This window comes from Heptranchias perlo, chromosome 9, assembly GCF_035084215.1.
Source record: "Heptranchias perlo isolate sHepPer1 chromosome 9, sHepPer1.hap1, whole genome shotgun sequence".
NCBI lineage: Eukaryota > Metazoa > Chordata > Chondrichthyes > Hexanchiformes > Hexanchidae > Heptranchias > Heptranchias perlo.
The window spans coordinates 15010725-15034616 of NC_090333.1; the positions used below are offsets into that span (position 1 = coordinate 15010725).

General features: G+C 40.6%; 1 protein-coding gene across 2 annotated transcripts in view; it reads left to right on the top strand.

The window, feature by feature from the left end:
* LOC137325138 (serine/threonine-protein kinase N2-like) overlaps positions 1-23892 on the top strand; it is a 98514-nt gene that overhangs the window by 63574 nt on the left and 11048 nt on the right. For both annotated transcript variants that reach the window (XM_067989886.1, XM_067989887.1), the window contains exons 8-16: positions 1329-1438; positions 5045-5188; positions 5273-5348; positions 12602-12770; positions 15476-15596; positions 19053-19189; positions 19349-19424; positions 19524-19615; positions 21169-21345. In XM_067989886.1, coding sequence (XP_067845987.1) covers positions 1329-1438; positions 5045-5188; positions 5273-5348; positions 12602-12770; positions 15476-15596; positions 19053-19189; positions 19349-19424; positions 19524-19615; positions 21169-21345 — 1102 coding nt within the window. The remainder of the gene's footprint in view (positions 1-1328; positions 1439-5044; positions 5189-5272; positions 5349-12601; positions 12771-15475; positions 15597-19052; positions 19190-19348; positions 19425-19523; positions 19616-21168; positions 21346-23892) is intronic.

The following is a 23892-nucleotide window of genomic DNA, read 5'->3' on the forward strand; positions in this document are numbered from 1 at the left end:
AAGGTATGAACCTCAATGGTGTTGGTAGGCTGTCTGACCAAAGAGAATGGAGCATCATATAGCAATGCCCAATTGCAGCTTCACCTGACACTTTCCAGCAAAGGGGATTTGGGGGAGTGCTGGGTGCAGAAGGTAACAATGGTGGTCACTTGATAACAATCGCGAGCAGAGACAGACTATTTAATCCACTCTTTTTTCCCTCCCCCCCGGGGTCTGGATATGCTAAGACATAATATACCATCCCACCACTACTTTGGCTGAGCTAGGTATTGACCAGGAACTGAACCTGGGAGGGCTCTATAATCTGTGTTCTGAGTACAATATGCATGTTAACATTATTGAGACAGCTAAGTGTTCAAATGTCCCATTTTTGCTGCTTTCTTACAAATTTTGTAGTCTTATTGCAAAAGATAAGTGTAAGCATTCCATTTTTGGAATTGTGGGATACAGAGGCTTCACAAAACCATGTTGGTAAGCTTTCTGACCATGGGGAGTGCTTCAAGGAACTTGCATACTTTAACTTTTTAGGTCTGAGGAAAATTGGTATTAGAAATATCAAATTCTTTTGTCAGTAGTCTGAGGTTGAATTATAAAAGTTATAAGCAAAGAAATGCAGCAAACGGGCATAGTAAAACACACAGTCCTTACAAGACTCCTTTAATGATTCAGTGTATAAATTCAAGTTCAGAAGACCCACTTAGCTAATGCAGCTTTTAAGTGAGATGAAACATTATTGAAGTAAAAACATGTTCCTCTTAAAACTGTACATGGTAATAATTTTGGTTTTGGTTGAAATCTGTTACTAGAATAAGTAACTGTCAAACGTAGGCTAGCGTATATATATTTTTATTTGTTGAGAAACCTAGGTGAAGGGTCAAGGTCACATAATGCAGTGCACCAGCATGCTTGAAATGAGTAGAACAAAAGGTCAGCTAAATGGAATAGTAGTTGTTGGTTGATGCCAAGCTTGGTTTATAGCCGCTGGTTTGTAGGAGGAAAGGAATTATGAATAGCTAACTCAAATTTACTTTAGCATTATTGTGATAAAGTGCTGGGTGGGGTGTGCTAAAAACAAAGGGCAGAATGTGCTCCCTAAACTCATCATTCATTTCAGAAAGTATTATACTGGAAGCTAACTGGTCCTGGTCAGTAATGAGAGTGCACATTGACTCATGAAACTTATTACCCCACCCAACTGACAGACCAGAGCGTAAGGAGTCCGGTTAATTTCACTTCTGATTTATTAAAGGTCATCTCGTGGGACAGAGCCTCATAAATGAGCAATTCCTCTTGCATTTTCTAACTGAGTATTTATTATTCCTGCACAGATGAGATCGGTGCTGTACTGAAGCTGGACAATACAGTTGTTGGGCAGACCAGTTGGAAACCAGTTTGCAATCAGTCATGGGATCAGAAGTTTACATTAGAGCTAGATCGGGTAAGGGAGAGAAACTGCACAGCCATTCTTTCTTGGAAGTAGGACATTGCCTTATTAATGAGGGCAAACTCTAAGCTGGGATTTAATCACTCTAGTTTTAATGCTTGTCTAAATTGTAAATGAACAAATAGTGCTATATGGAATTTAGACCAAAGTCTGGCTGCAACACTAAATAATCATGGAATTTTACACAGTGACTAGCTATAAATTGGGTTATGTTCAATGTAAAAAGATGAATGTAAGCTTGAATTCTTTACACTAATTCCTCACCCACCTACCACCAGATGTTTGCTGCACCAACCTTGCTTTTTAGCCTGTCACAATAGTTCATGTGAATTTTCTGTGCAAGATGAATATCTCTCCTCTGTAAAACTGTACTCAAAATTTAAATGGCATCAATTCTATAGCAGTGACACTTTCCAATCACAAAACTAGAAGTAGAATAGCAGGAATTCTGACACACTCACTTGTAAACATAGATGCACATGCTTCAATTTAGAATAAAGGCTAATTTCTTAACCACATAGCTGCCTTTGACCAACTAGCATTCTGATGTGCTCTCTCCGCCTGTTGCTTTGTAATCAGCAGGGACATTGGGGTGTAGAAGTAATATGCATCAAGCTTTTCATCAGATTTTCCCCCATCCCTTTGGGAGGTGCCTCATATCTTTTTAGCTCTCCATGTGGATAATTTCTGGAACAAACCAGAATCCTACTGTGCCAAGGTATAGTGTGGCACATTAACCTGCCACTGGTCTGTCAGCAACTCTACACTTACGGTTATCCTCACTTCAGAGAAATGTTAGGAGTGAGGCTAAATTACAAACCCATTTGAAAAGATGGAATGGTGCCCCTTTCAGAGAGATGCAATTTTAAACCACCATAACAAGTGACTCACTCCAAATGAGTGAAGCTTGACCGATCTCTCAAATGTTGCTGAATTATGTGGGCGTAGTATATAGGCCTCCTAATAGTTGCAACTCTGCTGGAAGAAGTATTAATCAGGAAATAGTCGGGGCATGTAATAAGGGAACAGCTATAATTATGGGGGATTTTAACTATCATATTAACTGGACAAATCAAATTGGGCAGGGCAGCCTTGAGGAAGAGTTTATTGAGTATATTAGGGATGGATTTCTTGAGCAGTATGTAACTGATCCTACAAGGGGGCAAGCAACCTTGGACCTGGTCCTGTGTAATGAGCCAGGATTAATTAATAATGACCTAGTTAAGGATCCCCTTGGAATGAGTGACCATAACATGGTTACATTCCATATCCAATTAGAGGGTGAGAAGGTTGGTTCTCAAACAAGCATACTGAGCTTGAATAAAGGAGACTATGATGGTATGAGAGCGGAATTGATTAAAGTGGACTGGGAAAATAGATTAAAGGGTAAGACGGTACATGAGCAGTGGTGTTCATTCAAGGAGTTATTTTACAACTTTCAAAAAATATATATTCCACTGAGGAAAAAAGGGTGTAAAAGAAATAACAGCCATCCATGGCTAAGTAAAGAAATTAAGGACAGTATCCGACTAAAAACAAGGACATATAAGAGAGCCAAACTTAGTGGGAGGAAAGAAGATTGGGAAGTCTTCAAAAGACAGCAAAAAGTAACTAAAGGATTGATTAAGAAAGGGAAGATAGATTATGAAAATAAATTAGCAAAAAATATAAAAACAGATAGCAAGAGTTTCTATAGTTATATAAAAAGAAAAAGGGTGGCTAAGGCAAACGTAGGTCCCTTAGAGGATGAGACCGGGAAATTAATGGTGGGAAACATGGAAATGGCAAAAATGCTGAACAAATATTTTGTTTGTCTTTACAGTAGAGGACACTAAGAATATCCCAACACTGGACAAACAGGGGGCTCTGGGGGGGGGAGGAGCTAAATACGATTAAAATCACTAAGGAATTGGTACTCAGTAAATTAATGGGACTCAAGGCGGATAAATCCCCTGGACCTGATGGCTTACATCCTCGGGTCTTGAGGGAAGTGGCAGTAGGGATTGTGGATGCTTTGGTAATAATTTTCCAAAATTCTCTGGACTCGGCAAAGGTCCCGGCAGATTGGAAAACTGCTAATGTAACACCCTTATTTAAAAAGGGTAGTAGGCAGAAGGCTGGAAATTATAGACCAGTTAGCCTAACATCTGTGGTGGGTAAAATTTTGGAATCTATTATTAAGGAGACAGTAGCGGAACATTTGGATAAACATAATTTAATAGGACAAAGTCAGCATGGCTTTACGAAGGGGAAGTCATGTCTGACAAATTTGCTTGAGTTCTTTGAGGACATAACGTACAGGGTGGATAAAGGGGAACCAGTGGACGTAGTGTATTTAGACTTCCAGAAGGCATTCGACAAGGTGCCACATAAAAGATTATTGCTCAAGATAAAGAATCACGGGATTGGGGGTAATATTCTGGCATGGGTGGAGGATTGGTTATCTAACAGGAAGCAGAGAGTTGGGATAAATGGTTCATTCTCAGACTGGCAACCAGTAGCCAGTGGTGTTCCGCAGGGGTCGGTGCTGGGTCCCCAACTCTTTACAATCTATATTAACGATTTGGAAGAGGGGACCGAGTGTAACATATCAAAGTTTGCAGATGATACAAGGATGGGAGGGAAAGTAGAGAGTGAGGAGGACATAAAAAACCTACAGGGGGATATAGACAGGCTGGGTGAGTGGGCGGAGATTTGGCAGGTGAAATACAATATTGGAAAATGTGAGGTTATGCACTTCGGCAGGAAAAATCAGAGAGCAAGTTATTATCTTAAAGGCGAGAAACTGGAAAGTACTGCAGTGCAAAGGGATCTGGGGGTCCTAGTGCAAGAAAATCAAAAAGTTAGTATGCAGGTGCAGCAGGTGATCAAGAAGGCCAACGGAATGTTGGCTTTTATTGCTAGGGGGATAGAATATAAAAACAGGGAGGTATTGCTGCAGTTATATAAGGTATTGGTGAGACCGCACCTGGAATACTGCATATAGTTTTGGTCTCCATACTTAAGAAAAGACATACTTGCTCTCGAGGCAGTACAAAGAAGGTTCACTCGGTTAATCCCGGGGATGACGGGGCGGACATATGAGGAGAGGTTGAGTAGATTGGGACTCTACTCATTGGAGTTCAGAAGAATGAGAGGCGATCTTATTGAAGCATATAAGATTGTGAAGGGGCTTGATCGGGTGGATGCGGTAAGGATGTTCCCAAGGATGGGTGAAACTGGAACTAGGGGGCATAATCTTAGAATAAGGGGCTGCTCTTTCAAAACTGAGATGAGGAGAAACTTCTTCACTCAGAGGGTAGTAGGTCTGTGGAATTTGCTGCCCCAGGAAGCTGTGGAAGTTACATCATTAAATCAATTTAAAACAGAAATCTACAGTTTCCTAGAAGTAAAGGGAATTAGGGGTTACGGGGAGTGGGCAGGAAATTGGACATGAATTTAGATTTGAAGTTAGGATCAGATCAGCCATGATCTTATTGAATGGCAGAGCAGGCTCGAGGGGCCGATTGGCCTACTCCTGCTCCTATTTCTTATGTTCTTATGAGAGAGGTTCTAGTTTTTCAGGTAACAGGATTTTTAAAAAAAACATTTTTTTTTAAGTCACGTGAACTGGAGATGTCCGTTTATTGGCATGACTGGCGATCCCTATGTGCTGTGAAATTTCTGCGACTAGAAGACTTCCTAGATAATCAACGGCATGGAATGTGCCTATATCTAGAGCCACAGGGTACACTCTTTGCAGAGGTATGGATTATCTAAAACAGTAACTTTCCTCTTATTTTGCTCTTGTATTTGTTCCTTCTGTGATATATTGGACTGTATTTTCAGGTCACTTTTTACAATCCAGTTATTGAAAGACGACCAAAACTTCAACGACAAAAGAAGATTTTTCCAAAACAGCAAGGTAAAAATTCAAATCAAAGTAGAAACTATTCTAATTTGTTTTTAACCTATTAATTATGGGGAAGGGAGAGTAGGTTGACTGTCTATATTTTTGCCGTAGATGATTAAAAGTCTGCTATCGTTGTTTAGGTTTTGTATATGACATAACTAAGCCTTCTGATTGTCTGGTTAAATCTTATTTCCCCCTCGGGGGGGGTGGGGGGGGGATGTCAATTCCAGAACTGGGATTAATAAACAAATAAAACCCAGGAATATCAACACTGGCATGCTGCAGTTCTGCTGTAGCAATGGTTGGATCAGTTCTCCTTTCAAGTTCTCCACCAGTGTTTCAGCTGGTTAAGGCAGTAAGTAACTGAGTCATACAGACCAAGACAATCTTCCTATTTAAGCTCACCCATAAGAAATGGCCACTTGGATAAGATATCAGATTGCACATCAGTAAAGGGGAAAAAAAAGAAAAACAACCAGTGCTCCTGTCACAGTGAAATTAATGGCTTGAATGACCTGCAACTGCTGCATCTATGTTTTCTCCATCACCTTATTTTTTCTTTACCACCCTCTTAAGAAACTTTCTTTTCTCTGTTTTCCATTTTGATAAAGGGTTATACCCGAATGTTAACCCGCCTTGTTTCTTTTACAAATGCTGAAAGATCTGCTGTTTATTTCCAGCGTTTGTTTTTGTTTCAAATTTTCCAGTATTTGCAGCTTTTTCTTGTTTACTTTGCTCCTTCCAAATTAGTCTGCTAATTCAACCCAAACTTTTCTGATGAGCATTGTTTTATTTTTGATTTGTAAAAGCATGTAGTTGCTTGTTCCATCTGTTTGTTTAAAATCAAATTCAGGGAACAATAACATTCAAAAATCAGACGACCTAAGGATAATAGAAAGTTGGCTGCAAGTAACGAGGTTCTTGTTACTTGGCTCAGAATTGTTGAGCTGGAGTCTGAACTGCAGACATTGCGATGCATCCGGGAGGGGGAGAGTTATCTGGACATTTTGATCTAGGAGGCAGTCACACCCCTTAGGTTAGGTAGTTTAGATTCGTTCAGTAGTCAGGGACAGGAGGGTGTGACTACGAGTCAGGCAGGTATGAGGACCCTAGATGTAGTGATGGAGGAGCCTTAGCCTTTGACCTTGTCCAACAGGTACGAAGTACTTGCTACCTATGTGGATAAGAACAAGGGCTGCAGGGAGGATGGGCAAACTGTCCATGGCACTCTGGTACAGGGGGCCATTCGAGTCGGGGGTGGGGGGGGGGGGAGGAGGAGGGAGGAGTAAAAAGGAATGTGGTAGCGGATAGTTTAGTCAGGGGGATAGACTCTGTTCTCTGCAGCCATGACCGAGAGTCCCGAAGGCTATGTTGCCTGCCCGGTGCCAGGGTTGAGGATACCTCCTCGCGGCTGACAAAGAACTTGGAGTATGAGGGGGAGAATCCAGTTGTCGTGGTCCACGTCATAGGTAGAACTAAGAATGAGGTTCTGCTGAGGTGCTAGGATCTAAATTAATAGGCAGAACCTCAAAGGTAATAATCTCTGGATTACTGCCTGAGCCACGAGCAAATTGGCATAGGGTCAAACAGATCAGAGAGCTAAATGCGTGCTCAGAGAGTGGTGTGGGAGACGGGTTTCGATTCATGGGGTACAGGCACCAGTACTGGGGAAAGAGGGAGCTGTTCCACTGGGATGGGCTCCACTTAAACCGGGCAGGGACCAGTGTTCTTGCGAATCAAATAACTAGGGCATGTCGATAGGGCTTTAAACTAAAAAGGGGAGGCGGGGGGAGGGAGGTGTCAGGTGAGGGGAAATTTAGAAATCAAATAGAAAAGTCAAGGCAACAGAGTGGTGTAGTGATTTGGGTAAAGAGAAGCAGAGTGTGGCAGGAAGGGACAGTGTTTAACGGTAATAGTGCATCAGCGAATAAGATCAAAGCAGGGAAAAATGGTAAAAAGTTAAAATTAAAGGCTCTGTATCTGTGTGCACGAAGCATTCGTAACAAGATAGACGAATTAGTGGCACAAATAGAGATAAATGAGTTTGATTTAATAGCCATTACAGAGACATGGTTGCAAGGTGACCAAGGTTGGGAACTAAATATTCTCGGATGCTTGACGTTTTGAAAAGACAGGCAGAATCGAAAAGGACGGGGGTAGCCCTGATAATAAAGGATGACATAAGGACAGTAGTGAGAAAGGATCTTGGCTCAGAGGATAAGGAAGTAGAATCAGTATGGGTGGAAATAAGAAATAACAAGGGTCAGAAAACACTGGTAGGAGTAATAAGAAATAATAAGAGCTTGTAACAAAGGTAATGCAGTAATCACGGGGGACTTTAATCTTCATATAGACTGGACAAATCAAATTGGCAAAGGCAGTCTGGAGGATGAGTTCATGGAATGCATTCAAGACAGTTTCCTAGAACAATATGTCATGGAACCATCCATAGAACAGGCTATTTTAGATCTTGTACTGAGTAATGAGACAGTTAATTAGTAATCACTCAATAAAGGATCCTCTAGCGAAGAGTGATCATAATATGATAGAATTTCACATTGAGTTTGAGATTGACGTACTTAAGTCTGAAACTAGTGTCTTAAACTTAAATAAAGCCAATTACATAGGTATGAGGGGTGAGTTGGCTAGGGTGGATTGGGAAATTAGATTAAAAGGTATGACTGTTGGAAAGCAATGGTGAACATTTAAAGAAACATTTCACAATTCTCAATGAATATACATTCCATTGAGAAATAAAAACTCTACGGGAAAAGTGATTCATCTGTGGCTAACTAAAGAAGTTAAGGATAGTATTAGATTAAAAGAAGAGGCTTATTATGTTGTGAAGAGTAGTAAGCCTGAGGATTGGGAGAGTTTTAGAAACCAGCTAAGGATGACCAAAAAATTGATGGTAAGGTGAAAAAATAGAATATGAAAGTAAACTAGCAAGAAATATAAAAATGGATTGTAAGAGCTTCTACAAATATGTAAAAAGGAAGAGTAGCAGAAGTAAATGTTGGTTCCTTAGAGGCTGAGACAGGAGAAATTATAATGGAGAATAAGGAAATGGCAGAGACGTTAAACAAATATTTTGTATTTGTCTTCACAGTAGAAGACGCAAAAAGCATACCAGAAATGGTGGGGAACCAATGGGCTAATGAGAATGAGGAGTTTGAAGTAATTATTATTAGTAGAGAAACAGTACTGGAGAAACTAATGGGACCAAAAGCCAATAAATCCCCTGGACTTGATGGCCTACATCCTAAGGTTCTAAAAGAGGTGGCTGCAGAGATAGTGGATGCATTGGTTATGATCTTCCAAAATTCCCTAGATTCTAGAACGGTCCCAGCGGATTGGAAGGTAGCAAATGTAGCCCCGTTATTCAAGAAAGGAAGGAGAAAACAGAACTTCAGACCAGTTAGCTTGACATCAGTTGTCGGGAAAATGCTGGAATCCATTATAGAATCATAGAAGTTTACAACATGGAAACAGGCCCTTCGGCCCAACATGTCCATGTCGCCCAGTTTATACCACTAAGCTAGTCCCAATTGCCTGCACTTGGCCCATATCCCTCTATACCCATCTTACCCATGTAACTGTCCAAATGCTTTTTAAAAGACAAAATTGTACCCGCCTCTACTACTGCCTCCGGCAGCTCGTTCCAGACACTCACCACCCTTTGAGTGAAAAAATTGCCCCTCTGGACCCTTTTGTATCTCTCCCCTCTCATCTTAAATCTATGTCCCCTCGTTATAGACTCCCCTACCTTTGGGAAAAGATTTTGACTGTCTACCTTATCTATGTCCCTCATTATTTTATAGACTTCTATAAGATCACCCCGAAACCTCCTACTCTCCAGGGAAAAAAGTCTCAGTCTATCCAACCTCTCCCTATAAGTCAAACCATCAAGTCCCGGTAGCATCCTAGTAAATCTTTTCTGCACTCTTTCTAGTTTAATAATATCCTTTCTATAATAGGGTGACCAGAACTGTACACAGTATTCCAAGTGTGGCCTTACTAATGTCTTGTACAACTTCAACAAGACATCCCAACTCCTGTATTCAATGTTCTGACCAATGAAACCAAGCATGCTGAATGCCTTCTTCACCACCCTATCCACCTGTGACTCCACTTTCAAGGAGCTATGAACCTGTACTCCCAGATCTCTTTGTTCTATAACTCTCCCCAACGCCCTACCATTAACGGAGTAGGTCCTGGCCCGATTCGATCTACCAAAATGCATCACCTCACATTTATCTAAATTAAACTCCATCTGCCATTCATCGGCCCACTGGCCCAATTTATCAAGATCCCGTTGCAATCCTAGATAACCTTCTTCACTGTCCACAATGCCACCAATCTTGGTGTCATCTGCAAACTTACCATGCCTCCTAAATTCTCATCCAAATCATTAATATAAATAACAAATAACAGCGGACCCAGCACCGATCCCTGAGGCACACCGCTGGTCACAGGCCTCCAGTTTGAAAAACAACCCTCTACAACCACCCTCTGTCTTCTGTCGTCAATCCAGTTTTGTATCCAATTGGCTACCTCACCTTGGATCCCGTGAGATTTAACCTTATGTAACAACCTACCATGCGGTACTTTGTCAAAGGCTTTGCTAAAGTCCATGTAGACCACGTCTACTGCACATCACTCATCTATCTTCTTGGTTACCCCTTCAAAAAACTCAATCAAATTCGTGAGACATGATTTTCCTCTCACAAAACCATGCTGACTGTTCCTAATCAGTCCCTGCCTCTCCAAATGCCTGTAGATCCTGTCTCTCAGAATACCCTCTAACAACTTACCCACTACAGATGTCTGTAGTTCCCAGGCTTTTCCCTACCGCCCTTCTTAAACAAAGGCACAACATTTGCTACCCTCCAATCTTCAGGCACCTCACCTGTAGCTGTCGATGATTCAAATATCTGCTAGGGGACCCGCAATTTCCTCCCTAACCTCCCATAAAGTCCTGGGATACATTTCATCAGGTCCCGGAGATTTATCTACCTTGATGCGCGTTAAGACTTCCAGCACCTCCCTCTCTGTAATATGTACACTCCTCAAGACATCACTATTTATTTCCCCAAGTTCCCTAACATCCATGCCTTTCTCAACCGAAGGAAGTGGTAACAGGGCACTTAGAAAATCATCATGTAATTAGGCAGAATCAACACGGTTTTATGAAAGAGAAATTGTGTTTGACAAATTTATCCGTTTTTTTGAGGATGTAACTAACAGGGTAGGTAAAAGGGAACCAGTGGATGTAGTACATTTAGATTTTCAAAAGGCATTCGATAAGGTGCCTCAAAAGGTTGTTATGCAAGGTAAGGGCTCATGGGATTGGGGGTAATATGAGCTTGGATAGAGGATTGGTTAAAGGACAGAAAACAGAGTAGTGATAAACGGGTCGTTTTCAGGTCGGCAGGCTGTAACTAGTGGAGTGCCACAAGGATCAGTGCTTGGGCCTCAGCTATCTACAATCTATATTAATGACTTAGTTGAAAGGACGAGTGCAATGTATCCAAGTTTGCTGCTGATACAAAGCTAGGTGGGAAAGTAAGCTGTGAGGAGGACACAGAGTCTGCACAAGGATATAGACAGGTTAGGTGAGTGGGCAAGAAGATGGTAGATAAAGTATAATGTGGAGAAATGTGAGGTTATTCACTTTGGTAGGAAGAATAGAAAAAGAGTATTTTTAAATGGTGAGAAACTATTAAATGTTGATGTTCAGAGAGAGTTGGGTGTCCTCATCCAAGAAACACAAAGTTAGCATGCAGGTATAGCAAGCATTAAGGGAAGCAAATGGCATGTTGGCCTTTATTGCAAGGGGGTTGGAGTACAATAGTAATGAAGTCTTACTACAGTTGTACGGGGCTTTGGTGAGACCTCACCTGGAGTACTGTGTACAGTTTTGCTCTCCTTATCTAAGGAAGGATATACTTTCCTTAGAGACGGTGCAATGCAGATTCACTAGATTGATTCCTGGGATCAGAGGGTTGTCCTATGAGGAGAGAATGAGTAGAATGGGCCTATACTCGAGTTTAGAAGAATGAGAGGTGATCTCATTGGAACATATAAGATTCTGAGGTGGCTTGACAGAGTAGATGCTGAGAGGTTGTTTTCCCCTGACTGGAGAGTCTAGGAACTAGAGGCATAGTCTCAGGAAAAGGGCTCAGCCATTTAAGACTGAGATGAGGTGGATTTTTTTTACAGAGGGTTGTGAATCTGTGGAATTCTCTACCCCAGAGAGTTTAGGACGCTGAGTCGTTGAATGTGCTCAAGTCTGAGATCGATAGATTTTTGGACTCTAGGAGAATCGGGTGGAAAAGTGGAGTTGAGGTTGAAGATCAGCCTTGATATTGAATGGCAGAGCATGCTCGAGAGGCCGTATGGCCTACTCCTACTCCTCCTATTTCTTATGTTCTGATATCAAACCATTAGCAAGGAATGAAAAGGTAAATGAGATGTTGCTAAAGTGGTGGTACAATACAGCGGTGCTCCAGCACAGTGGGCATGAGCATAGGATGCAGCTTAATTCCTCGAGTTCCTTGTATATCGATCCCTGATCGCAAGATATTTAGATTCGTAAGACCATTCGACTTTTTTAGTTCATCTAACTTCTCCGTGGTTTCTGAGTGAGGCAGTAAGCTGAGGCAGTAAGCTGATGCTACCGCCTCCCTGAAGAAGGGAAGAAAAACTGGAGGCAGTTCACCTCTTACCTTCGTCTTCCCTATCTTTCTCCTCCTCCCCCTTCAGATGAGGAAGTGTTTTTGACAGACAACTTAGAGAAAAAAATGAAGGTATGAGTTATAATTGGGTTGGAATGACAGTAAAACAATCCTTAATCCTGTGGGTTACGGGAAAATATACACTTCTGTAATTTTTCAGAGCTTTGATTTTTAATGCAAATTAATAGAAGTATGGAGAAAAAGGTTTATTGAATTAAACAATATATACAGTTCAAACAGAATATATTTGCAGTTTAAACAGAACGTGTAATATCGAGGTGAACAAGAAGTGTATTTAAAACAATTCATGTGGTACAGAAGTGAAAACATTGGAAAAAGCAAGTTTTGCATTTATGATGTGCTTCTGTTTCAAAATATTTTGGACTGTGAACAGATCTTTTGAATATAGAAAATTACAATCATTGTGTGTGTTTGTGTGTGTGTTAGGTAAAGGCTTGTAAAATCTTTGCAGCAGCAAGTAGATAAATAGGTGCATTGTTCACGCGTGGCATTTTCTCGTCACTATAGGCAAAACGTTCCTTCGAGCTCCCCAAATGAATATTAATATCGCCACATGGGGGCGACTGGTGAGGAGAGCTATTCCTACAGTAAATAATTCTGGCACCTTCAGCCCTCCAGCCTCTATCCCTGCTGCAGTGCCAGTGGTTTCTCACTCGGAAAGTACAGAATCAACTGGGTATGTATTTTGTTTTTGTTTTTAAAGTATGTCCATGGTAAACTATTCAGTTATGTTGTATTTATTTAAAAGTCAGTGGACCATCGTAAAGGAGATAACATTTTGACACTAAAAGCTGATGAATGTTAGTGACTTTCTCTGTTGCATGTGATTTTTATTTTTTATTTGAAGCAGGAGGAAGGTCTACAGGGAGTATTTTTTGATCAAAGTAGTTCCCTATTTTATATTAAATGGGGGCAAAATCTTGATTTACCTCTTTTTTTTTGTTTGAGAGTGGAAGAAAGTTAATTTTCTGACCTTAAGTCAATCTTCTCAGTTTTGGTAACTCTCATTATGTCAGCGAGATGTGCCCCAGAGCAACTCTATTGAAAGTAATGGAAGCCAGAGAATGTACATTAGTTATTCTCCTCTATGCTTTGATGATGCAGTTTTAGTCATGGGCCATCTGTGTTAGGCCAGACTGAAGTTTACCTTCCACCAAACTAACAATCCTGCCAAAAGCTATATCTGACTACTGCTGCAGTCAGACCTTTTTATCCTGTTCAATTGAAGTTGAAGAAAGAACCGGTTGTGCACCACATGAGTCACTAGGAGTTTTCAGTCATTCACATCCTATGGGACTATAACTGAGCATATTTGCTATTTGTCTTCACAGTATGATTTGCTTTGTGGGGTGGGAGGAATATGAGTGTCAGCCTTGGTTGAGTGGTAACACGCTTGCCTCTGACTCAAAAGGTTGTAGGTTCAAGTCCCACTCCAGAGACTTAAGCACCACCTGCCCTCTCAAGTGGATGTAAAAGATCCACTATTAAAAGATGAATTTTTTAATATTCATCTTAAATAAAAGATGAAAAGGGGAGTTCTCTGGGTGTCCTGGCTAACATTGATCCTGCAACCTACACCACTAAAACAAGATGATCTGGTCATTTATCTCATTGCTATTCATGTGACCTTGCTTTGTGCAAATTGGTAGCCATGTTTACCACATTAAACCTGTAACTGTACTTTAAAAGTACATCATTGATTCTGAAGCGCTTTGGGACATCCTAAGGATATGAAAGGCACAACATAAATATAAGTTACTTTTTTTTCTGTAATCCTGCTTATAAGGTGGGCTGCACGAAGTTTAATTGTTGAGTTTTCAAGAAGTTGTTTTTTTTCCCCTCTTGCACACCCAATCCCATTCTTCCTCATTTCTGCAACCCCCACCTTAACCCAAAGTAGGAAGATGTAGCTGCTCATTTATTCCAGGATGGTTATTTTAGCATAATGTCCATTACCTGCAGTTGGGGGTGGGGGGAGCGCGGAGGGGAGATGAAGGCAAACGGAGAGATGAGGTGGTGGTTTTTTATTATTATAATTGTTTGTTTTCTCTTGTTGAAATAAAACTGCTTTGTGCAAGAAATGTTGTTGAAGGAAGTCAGAGAGGAGATAGCAGAAGCTCAGGTCATGATTTTTCAATCCTCCATAGATATGCAAATTGTGCTGGGGGATTGGAGGGTAACCAATGTAACACTTCTGGCAGATCAGGATAAATTGGGTAACTATAGACCAGTTAGTCTATTATCAGTTGTGGGTAAACTTAGCATCTATAACTTAGAGATGCACGAGATGATATAAAATAGCTGGCATACGTTTGCTAAAGGCAAGTCACAAGCTCAAATTGCTTTGCAATGATGCTAAGCTTACATAAACATACCCTTAATAAACCAGGCACCTTTGTGACCGTGTCAGTATTCTAGAGCTGGGCATGGCCAAATCTGGCCTGCAAACTCCTTTTATCTGGCGCTGTAAGTTTCAGGTGATTCCTTTTACATAGGAAGGAACATAGGAACAGGAGTAGGCGTTCAGCCCCTTGAGCCTGTTCCACTGCCATTCAGTTAGATCATGGCTGATCTGTATCTTAATTCCATCTACCGGCCTTGGTTCCATAACCTTTAATATCTTTGCCTAACAAAAATCTATCAATCTCGGTTTTGAAATTTTCAGTTGACCCCTAGCCTCAACAGCTTTTTGGGGGAAGAGTTTTCCAGATTTCCACTACCCTTTGTGAGAAGAAGTGCTTCCTGACATCACTCCTGAACGACCTAACTCCCATTTTAAGGTTATGCCCCCTTCTGGACTCTCCCACTGGAGGAAATAGTTCCTCTATCCAACCTATCAAATCCTTTAATCATCTTAAATACTCCTTAATCTTCTATATTCAAGGAGAATCTTTGTTTTCTTATATCGCTAAAGTGCCTTAGGGCGTTTGTCTAAATTAAAAGTGCTCTATGAATGCAAGTTGTTTCTATAGCTGCTGCTTTTGCTTAGCCTCTGGTCTTTAAACTTCCCAGAACTGGAAAATCCACAATCGGGGTGCTGTGGACCCAGGAAGTTTAACGAGCTAAAACTGGAGCTTTCAAGTTTTTGAGCTTTGGTGGTGGGGGGAGAAAGAGGAGTTGAATTTTTTTGCATATGGGGGCTCATGTTTCTATCATGTGGCCTACTCACTGGCTTTGACATGTATGTAGCCCCCAGTTCCAAAAGGTTGGACAGTTCTGTTTTAAAGTATCAAAATGAATACTGTAGAATGAGGACTACATCAAAGGAGCCTAGTTTATCTATTTTGAGCTCTACGGTGTTTCAATTAATTTAAACCCTGGTGCATGAAATGACAACGTTTTAGCATTTAGACTCAATTTATGCATTGTTATGCTTTTCAGAGATCTAACAGTAGCAAAACTAGAATTTGAACCTGAACCACCACCTGCCCCTCCACGAGCTTCATCTCTTGGAGAAAATGGAGGAACCACAACAGAAGTAAGGATTCCAGAAAATATACAGGTAGGAACCTAAAACACTGTTTAATAGGGAAGGTTTAATGTAACGAGGAAGAGATTTCACTTATGTTGTTCTTCTCTTTGCTATCATAAAGGTGTAAAAGCTGATTCCTACTTGTCTGTCCAGAGTGCTCCTTTGTTTTACTATTTATGCCATTAGGCCTCCTACACTGTAAGGACTTCTTCCTGTTGAGCGATATTAAATAATACAACAAAAGACACATAGTTTCACCGCCTATCATGAATGAAAATAGTGAGTTATAGACAACAGTGTCCATTGTTCTTGGAACAAAAGTTTGCATTGTCGTATTGTGGAGGCCTGGCACAGAAGGTCTGTTTCCAGACTGCCTCTAGCCATCAGTTTTAAAGCAAAAAACCTGGAGAAAAGTCACTTCTTTGGGGCCAACAGTGTGTGTATATTTTAAATGTGAATTTACAGGAGTGGGCTTTGCACAGGGACTATTTTCACATTGGTCGTCCAGGCTGTTAAAAAAAAAAGGTAGCATTTTAAGTCAGGTGGTCAATAGATAGACAAGTTGTTTAGTAACAGTCATAGTAATTAAATGGGGGAGAGATGAGTGAGCAATGGTTACTTGGATTCAAAGTGGAGTTTAATCAGTGAGAGTGATGCCTAACATTAGTTATAATGTTAGAGTATTAATCAAGAAATAAGAGGAGTTTGTAACAAAGTTAATGCAATAATCATGGGGGACTTTAATCTTCATATAGACTGGGCAAATCAAATTGGCAAAAGTAGTTTGGAGGACGAGTTCATGGAATGCATTTGAGACAGTTTCCTAGAACAATACGTCGTGGAACCAACCAGGGAACAGGCCATTTTAGATCTTGTTTTGTGTAATGAGACAGGGTTAATTAGTAATCTCATAGTAAGGGATGCTCTGGGGCAGAGTGATCTTAATATGATAGAATTTCACATTGAGTTTGAGAGTGACGTACTTAAGTCCGAAACTAGAGTCTTAAACTTAAACAAAGCCAATTACATAGGAATGAGGTGGGGGGGGGTAGTTGGCTAAGGTTGATTGTGTAATTAGATTAAAAGATACAACGGTAGATAAGCAATGGCAAATATTTAAAGAAATATTTCATAATTCTCAATGAATATACATTCCATTAAGGAATAAAAACTCCATGGGAAAAGTGATCCATCCGTGGCTAACTAAAGAAGTTAAGGATAGTATTAGATTAAAAGAAGAGGCTTATAATGTTGCCAAGAAGAGTAGTAAGCCTGAGGATTGGGAGAAATTTAGAAACCAGCAAAGGATGACCAAAAAATTGATAGAGGGAGGAAATAGAATATGAGAGTAAACTAACAAGAAATACAAAAAGCTCCTACAAATATGTAAAAAGAGAGTAGCGAAAGTAAACCCTTAGAGGCTGAGTCAGGAGAAATTATAATGGGGAATAAAGAAATGGCAGAGACATTAAACAAATGTTTTGTATCTGTCTTCACAGTAGAAGACACAACAAACATACAGAAATAGTGGGGAACCAAGGATCTAATGAGAGAGAGGAACTTAAAGTAGTTAATATTAGTAAAGAAAAAGTACTGGAGAAATTAATGGGATTAAAAGCCGACAAATCCCTTGGACCTGATGGCCTACATCCTAGGGTTCTAAAAGAGGTGGCTGCAGAGGTAATGGGTGCATTGGTTGTGATCTTCCAAAATTCCCTAGATTCTAGAACGGTCCCAGTGGATTGGATGGTAGCAAATGTAACATCGCTATTCAAGAAAGGAGGGAGAGAGAAACCAGGGAACTACTGACGTCAGGCTAACTGGCCTATAGTCGGGAAAATGCTGGAATCTATTATTAAGGACATGATAACGAGGCACTTAGGAAATCATATGATTAGGTAGAGTCAACATGGTTTTATGAAAGGGAAATAGTGTTTGACAAATCTACTGAAGTTTTTTGGGGATGTAACTAGCAGGTAGATAAAGGGGAACCAATGGATGTAGTATATTTGGATTTTCAAAAGGCATTCGATAAGGTGCCACATAAAAGGTTGTTACACAGGATAAGGACTCATGGGGTTGGGGGTAATATATTAGCATGGATAGAGGATTGGTTAACAGACAGAAAACAGAGTAGGAATAAATGGGTCATTCTCAGGTTGGCAGGCTATAGCTAGTTGGGTGCCACAAGGATCAGTGCCTGGACCTCAGATATTTACAATCTCTTAATGATGTAGATCAAGTGTAATGTATCCAAGTTTGCTGCTGATACAAAGGTAGGTGGGAATGTAAGCTGTGAGGAGGACACAGTCTGCAAAGCAATATAGACAGGTTAAGTGAGTGGGCAAGAAGCTAGCAGATTGAGTATAATGTGGGGAAATGTGAAGTTATTCACTTTGGAAGGAAGAATAGAGAAATGGAATATATTTTTAAATGGTGAGGAACTATTACATTTTAGTGTTGAGGAATTTGGGTGTCCTCATACACAAAACACAGAAAGTTAACATGCAGGTACAGCAAGCAATTAGGAAGGCAAATGGTATATTAGCCTTTATTGCAAGGGGGTTGGAGTACAAGAGCAAAGAAGTCTTGCTACAATTGTGGAGGGCTTTGGTGAGACCACACCTGGAGTACTGTGTACAGTTTTGGTCTCCTTACCTAAGGAAGGCTATACTTGCCTTAGAGGTGGTGCAATGAAGGCTCACTAGATTGATTCCTGGGATGAGAGGGTTGTCCTATGAGGAGAGATTGAGCAGAATAGGCCTTTACTCTCTGGAGTTTAGAAGAATGAGATGGTCTCATTAAAACATATAAGCTGCTGAGAGGCTGTTTCCCCTGGCTGGAGAGTCTGGAACTAGGGGGCATAGTCTCAGGTGAAGGCGTGGGCAATTAGGATTGAGTTAAGGAGGAATTTCTTTACTCAAAGGGTTGTGAATCTTTGGAATTCTCTACCTCAGATGGCTGTGAATGCTCAGTCGTTGAATATTTTCAAGGCTGAGATAGATAGATTTTTGGACTCTAAGGGATATGGGGATCAGGCAGGAAAGTGGAGTTGAGGTCGAAGATCAGCCATGATCTTACTGAATGGCGGAGCAGGCTGGAGGGGCCGTATGGCCTATTGCTGCTCATTTCTTATGTTCTTATGGGAGATGGTCTATGCCATCTAATGATCTGAAAATAGTTCTATGTTTCTGATTGGTTTCCTTTTTCACATTCCTAAATTACAAGGTACTTCAAATAAGTTGGAAACTCTTCTACCTTAAATGACAAGTGCAGACTTTTCTTTGGGGGTTGGGGGGTGAGTCTCATGACTCTTAACATTGTAATTTAGGAGACATCAGATTATTGTAAGTCTCAAGATTCAATGCATTGACCGAAACTTTTTTTGGTGATGCACTTGCTGTTCCTTTTGTTGCAAGACCTTTATTTGACATTGTATTTTTATCTTGAAGCAGAAATAGCACTGATTCTGTTTGTCTTTTATAGGAAGCACTCTCAACATTTGATTTTCTAAATGATAGAAATAATATTGTTTCAAACGTAGAGAACAATATAATTTCTGTGCCTGAGCTACCCCACCCAGAACTAGACTTTCGAACTCTCCCGCAGTCAGAAGATAAGCGGTACAGTATTTAAATTTCTATTGAAATAATTTTTTATTAATAGCTCATATTGAAGAAATATTTAAATTACCTCTATTAATGTGATCAACGCCAATCCAGAAGGGAGAATTGAGTAGTTAGACTTGTTATACTGCAACCTTTCATCTTTTAACTCTCCAGAATACAGCAAAGATTCCAGTTCAGTCTTCTGGATTTCAGATGTGTTGCTGTGCTTGGCAGGGGACATTTTGGAAAGGTAATCCTAAAATGAGAAAATTGAATGCCTATTGCTTTCACTTTCTACAATTCAGTGCAGTGAAACAAATATTTGACTTTTAATCCATTTATAATTCAGGTTCTTCTTTCTGAGTACAAAGTCACTGGTGAAATGTTTGCCATCAAGGCCTTGAAGAAAGGTGATATTGTGGCTCGTGATGAGGTAGACAGGTAAGGAAATGCATGTCGTCAATATGTATTTCTGTAGCCTATAAATTTGATCTATACCCTAGGGAAAGAAAGACACCAGGATATGTCTGTTTAAGAAATTTCAGACAAGAAGCAACTTCCATTCTCTTCGTCCACGACTTTGAAAGAGCCCCTAATAGGTCGTCATCTGTTATTTCTCTCCTACCACTGGTGTCGGTCACATTGAATACACTTTAACATCCGAGGGAAACCTTCGCTTTCTTGTTTTGGTTGGTTGACATGACCTAAATTTATTACTTTTTAGCTTTCAAGCCATGTTTTTAATTCAGTTGTAATTCACACACCATGGATAGTCAGCCAAGTCAAACAGGAAAGTCACAGTAATAAGTGCTTTTAGGCTGATGGACAATAGGTAAAGGACATCACCAAACTAGATTGATTCCTGGGATGAGAGGGTTGTCCTTTGAGGAGAGATTGAGTAGAATGGGCCTATATTCTGTGGAGTTTAGAAGAATGAGAGTTGATCTCATGGAAACATAAGATTCTGAGGGATAGCTTGACAGGGTAGATGCTGAAAGGTTGTTTGCCCTGGCTGGAGAGTCCAGAACTAGGCAGGCATAGTCTCAGGATAAGGGGTCGGCCATTTAGGACTGAGATGAGGAGGAATTTCTTTACTCAGGGTTGAGATCTTTGGAATTCTCTATTCCCAGAGGGCTGTGGATGCTGAGTCATTGAGTATATTCAAGACTGAGATCGATAGATTTTTGGGGTCATGGGGAATCAAGCCAAATGGGAATTGCGCGGAAAAGTGGAGTTGAGGTCGAAGATCAGCCATGATCTTACTGAATGGCGGAGCAGGCTTGAGGGGCCGTATGGCCTACTCCTGCTATTTCTTATATTCTTACGTTCTAAACATTGCACCACGCCCATCGCATCACAATGTCACCCTCTTTACAGAGGAGATTCATTTTTCCACTGCTGTCACTGTTTTTCGGGTTCCATTTTTAGTACTGGAATATAGGTCATGCATAGATATGTCTTAACTGTAGCAGACATTTGACTACGTGTATGTTTCTTACCCATATTCCCACCCATATAGATCAGAGCCTCAGGTTTGAGCCATCACCTGCATTTAGAAAGTGCTGTTTAATTTAAAGTAATCATTGTTACATTTTATTAAATTGGAAGTGGTGGTTTGTATCAAAAGCAAAATACTACGGATGCTGGAAATCTGAAACAAGAACAGAAAATGCTGGAGAAGCTCAGCAATTGAGGCAGCATCTGTGGAGAGAGAAACAATGTTAACGATTCAGGTCGAAGATTTTTTGTCAGAACAGTTCTGACAAACGTTAACTCTGTTTCTTTCTCCACAGATGCTGCCTCACTTGCTGAACTTCTCCAGCATTTTCTGTTATTTAATAAAAAGTATTATTGGAGCTAATCATAGCATCTACAGCATTTGCCAGGTGTGATAATAAATGGCTTTTGTATTTTTTTGGTAAATATTTTTTGAATTGTGTTCATTGCTAATGTGCAAAACTTAATTGTTTTTTTATTTCCTGTTCCGTTTTCAGCCTTATGTGTGAGAAGAGAATTTTTGAGACTGTGAACTGCGTCAGGCATCCATTTTTGGTCAATCTCTTTGCCTGTTTTCAGACCAAAGATCATGTATGTTTTGTAATGGAGTATGCTCCTGGTGGGGATTTGATGATGCACATTCATGCTGATGTTTTCTCTGAACCCAGGGCTGTGTAAGTACTAACAAAAGTTTTAACAAATGCTTTATGTATGCAACAATGCAGATCTTTGCAGGACAGCTGACGTCCTCTGGCTGTCCAATTTTTATTTTTTGTAACTTCTGAGCACTGAAGGCAGGAGAAATTTAATGATATTACAAATTTTTAATGTAAATCCTTTCTTTAACATTGGTCCCCAGAATTTCACTGTACATCTGTTGGTGTTTATCTTACTGCTGTTTGTTCACAACAGTGAAAACAAAAATAATCACACAAAAGTAACCCAATCAGTCTGTGCTGCTGTTAAAAAGCACCTATCTTGTCTCACCAAGCTTTTCAGAAGATGAGAGGGGGTTTCCTGGCCAACTTTCCTCCCTTAATTATCACTGAAAATTGATTAATTGGCTATTCATCTCGTTGCTGTTTGTGGGACTTTACTGTATGCAAAGTGGCTGCCATGTTTTCCTACATGTGACTGTACTTCAAAATAATCCATGGAAAGTGAAGTGCTTTGTGGCATTTGAGAGAAGTGATTTTGTTCCTGATGAATACAGAATTATGAGTGTAAAAATAAATTTAATTTAAAATGAAAGTTCAGTCTCTTTCCACATCGGTATTTACGGTTGAGAAAGGCATGGATGTTGGGGAAAGGCATGGATGTTAGGGAACTTGGGGAAATAAATAGTGATGTCTTGAGGAGTGTACATATTACAGAGAGGGAGGTGCTGGAAGTCTTAACGCGCATCAAGGTAGATAAATCTCCGGGACCTGATGAAATGTATCCCAGGACGTTATGGGAGGTTAGGGAGGAAATTGCGGGTCCCCTAGCAGAGATATTTGAATCATCCACCGCTACAGGTGAGGTGCCTGAAGATTGGAGGGTAGCAAATGTTGTGCCTTTGTTTAAGAAGGGCGGCAGGGAAAAGCCTGGGAACTACAGACCAGTGAGCCTGACATCTGTAGTGGGTAAGTTGTTAGAGGGTATTCTGAGGGACAGGATCTACAGGCATTTGGAGAGGCAGGGACTAATTAGGAACAGTCAGCATGGTTTTGTGAGAGGAAAATCATGTCTCACGAATTTGATTGAGTTTTTTGAAGGGGTAACCAAGAAGATAGATGAGGGCTGTGCAGTAGACGTGGTCTATATGGACTTCAGCAAAGCATTTGACAAGGTACCGCATGGTAGGTTGTTACATAAGGTTAAATCTCATGGGATCCAAGGTGAGGTAGCCAATTGGATACAAAATTGGCTTGACGACAGAAGACAGAGGGTGGTTGTAGAGGGTTGTTTTTCAAACTGGATGCCTGTGTCCAGCGGTGTGCCTCAGGGATCGGTGCTGGGTCCGCTGTTATTTGTTGTTTATATTAATGATTTGGATGAGAATTTAGGAGGCATGGTTAGTAAGTTTGCAGATGACACCAAGATTGGTGGCATTGTGGACAGTGAAGAAGGTTATCTGGGATTGCAACGGGATCTTGATCAATTGGGCCAGTGGGCCGATGAATGGCAGATGGAGTTTAATTTAGATAAATGTGAGGTGATGCATTTTGGTAGATCAAATCGGGCCAGGACCTACTCCGTTAATGGTAGGGCGTTGGGGAGAGTTATAGAACAAAGAGATCTAGGAGTACAGATTCATAGCTCCTTGAAAGTGGAGTCACAGGTGGATAGGGTGGTGAAGAAGGCATTCGGCATGCTTGGTTTCATTGGTCAGAACATTGAATGCAGGAGTTGGGATGTCTTGTTGAAGTTGTACAGGGCATTGGTGAGGCCACACTTGGAGTACTGTGTACAGTTCTGGTCACCCTATTATAGAAAGGATATTATTAAACTAGAAAGAGTGCAGAAAAGATTTACTAGGATGCTACCGGGACTTGATGGTTTGACTTACAGGGAGAGGTTAGACAGACTGGGACTTTTTTCCCTGGAGAGTAGGAGGTTAAGGGGTGATCTTATAGAAGTCTATAAAATAATGAGGGGCATAGATAAGGTCGATAGTCAAAATCTTTTCCCAAAGGTAGGGGAGTCTATAACGAGGGGGCATAGATTTAAGGTGAGAGGGGAGAGATACAAAAGGGTCCAGAGGGGCAATTTTTTCACTCAAAGGGTGGTGAGTGTCTGGAACGAGCTGCCGGAGGCAGTAGTAGAGGCGGGTACAATTTTGTCTTTTAAAAAGCATTTGGACAGTTACATGGGTAAGATGGGTATAGAGGGATATGGGCCAAGTGCAGGCAATTGGGACTAGCTTAGTGGTATAAACTGGGCGACATGGACATGTTGGGCCGAAGGGCCTGTTTCCATGTTGTAACTTCTATGATTCTATGTGAACACTGATGGCTAAATAATAGAATATTGCACCACTAGCAGTATATTGCTTAGTTTGCTTTTCTTGTCATTATTAGCTTGCTTGTATGATGCTTTTGAATTATGGATCTCTGTTTCAAATTGATCATCACTGTCCATTTACATTTCTCTATTTGATGCAGATAAAAAAAAACCTTTACCAAACAGTCTTGATTCTTCAAACAACTGTTCCAAATGCATAATTTTTTTAATGATCC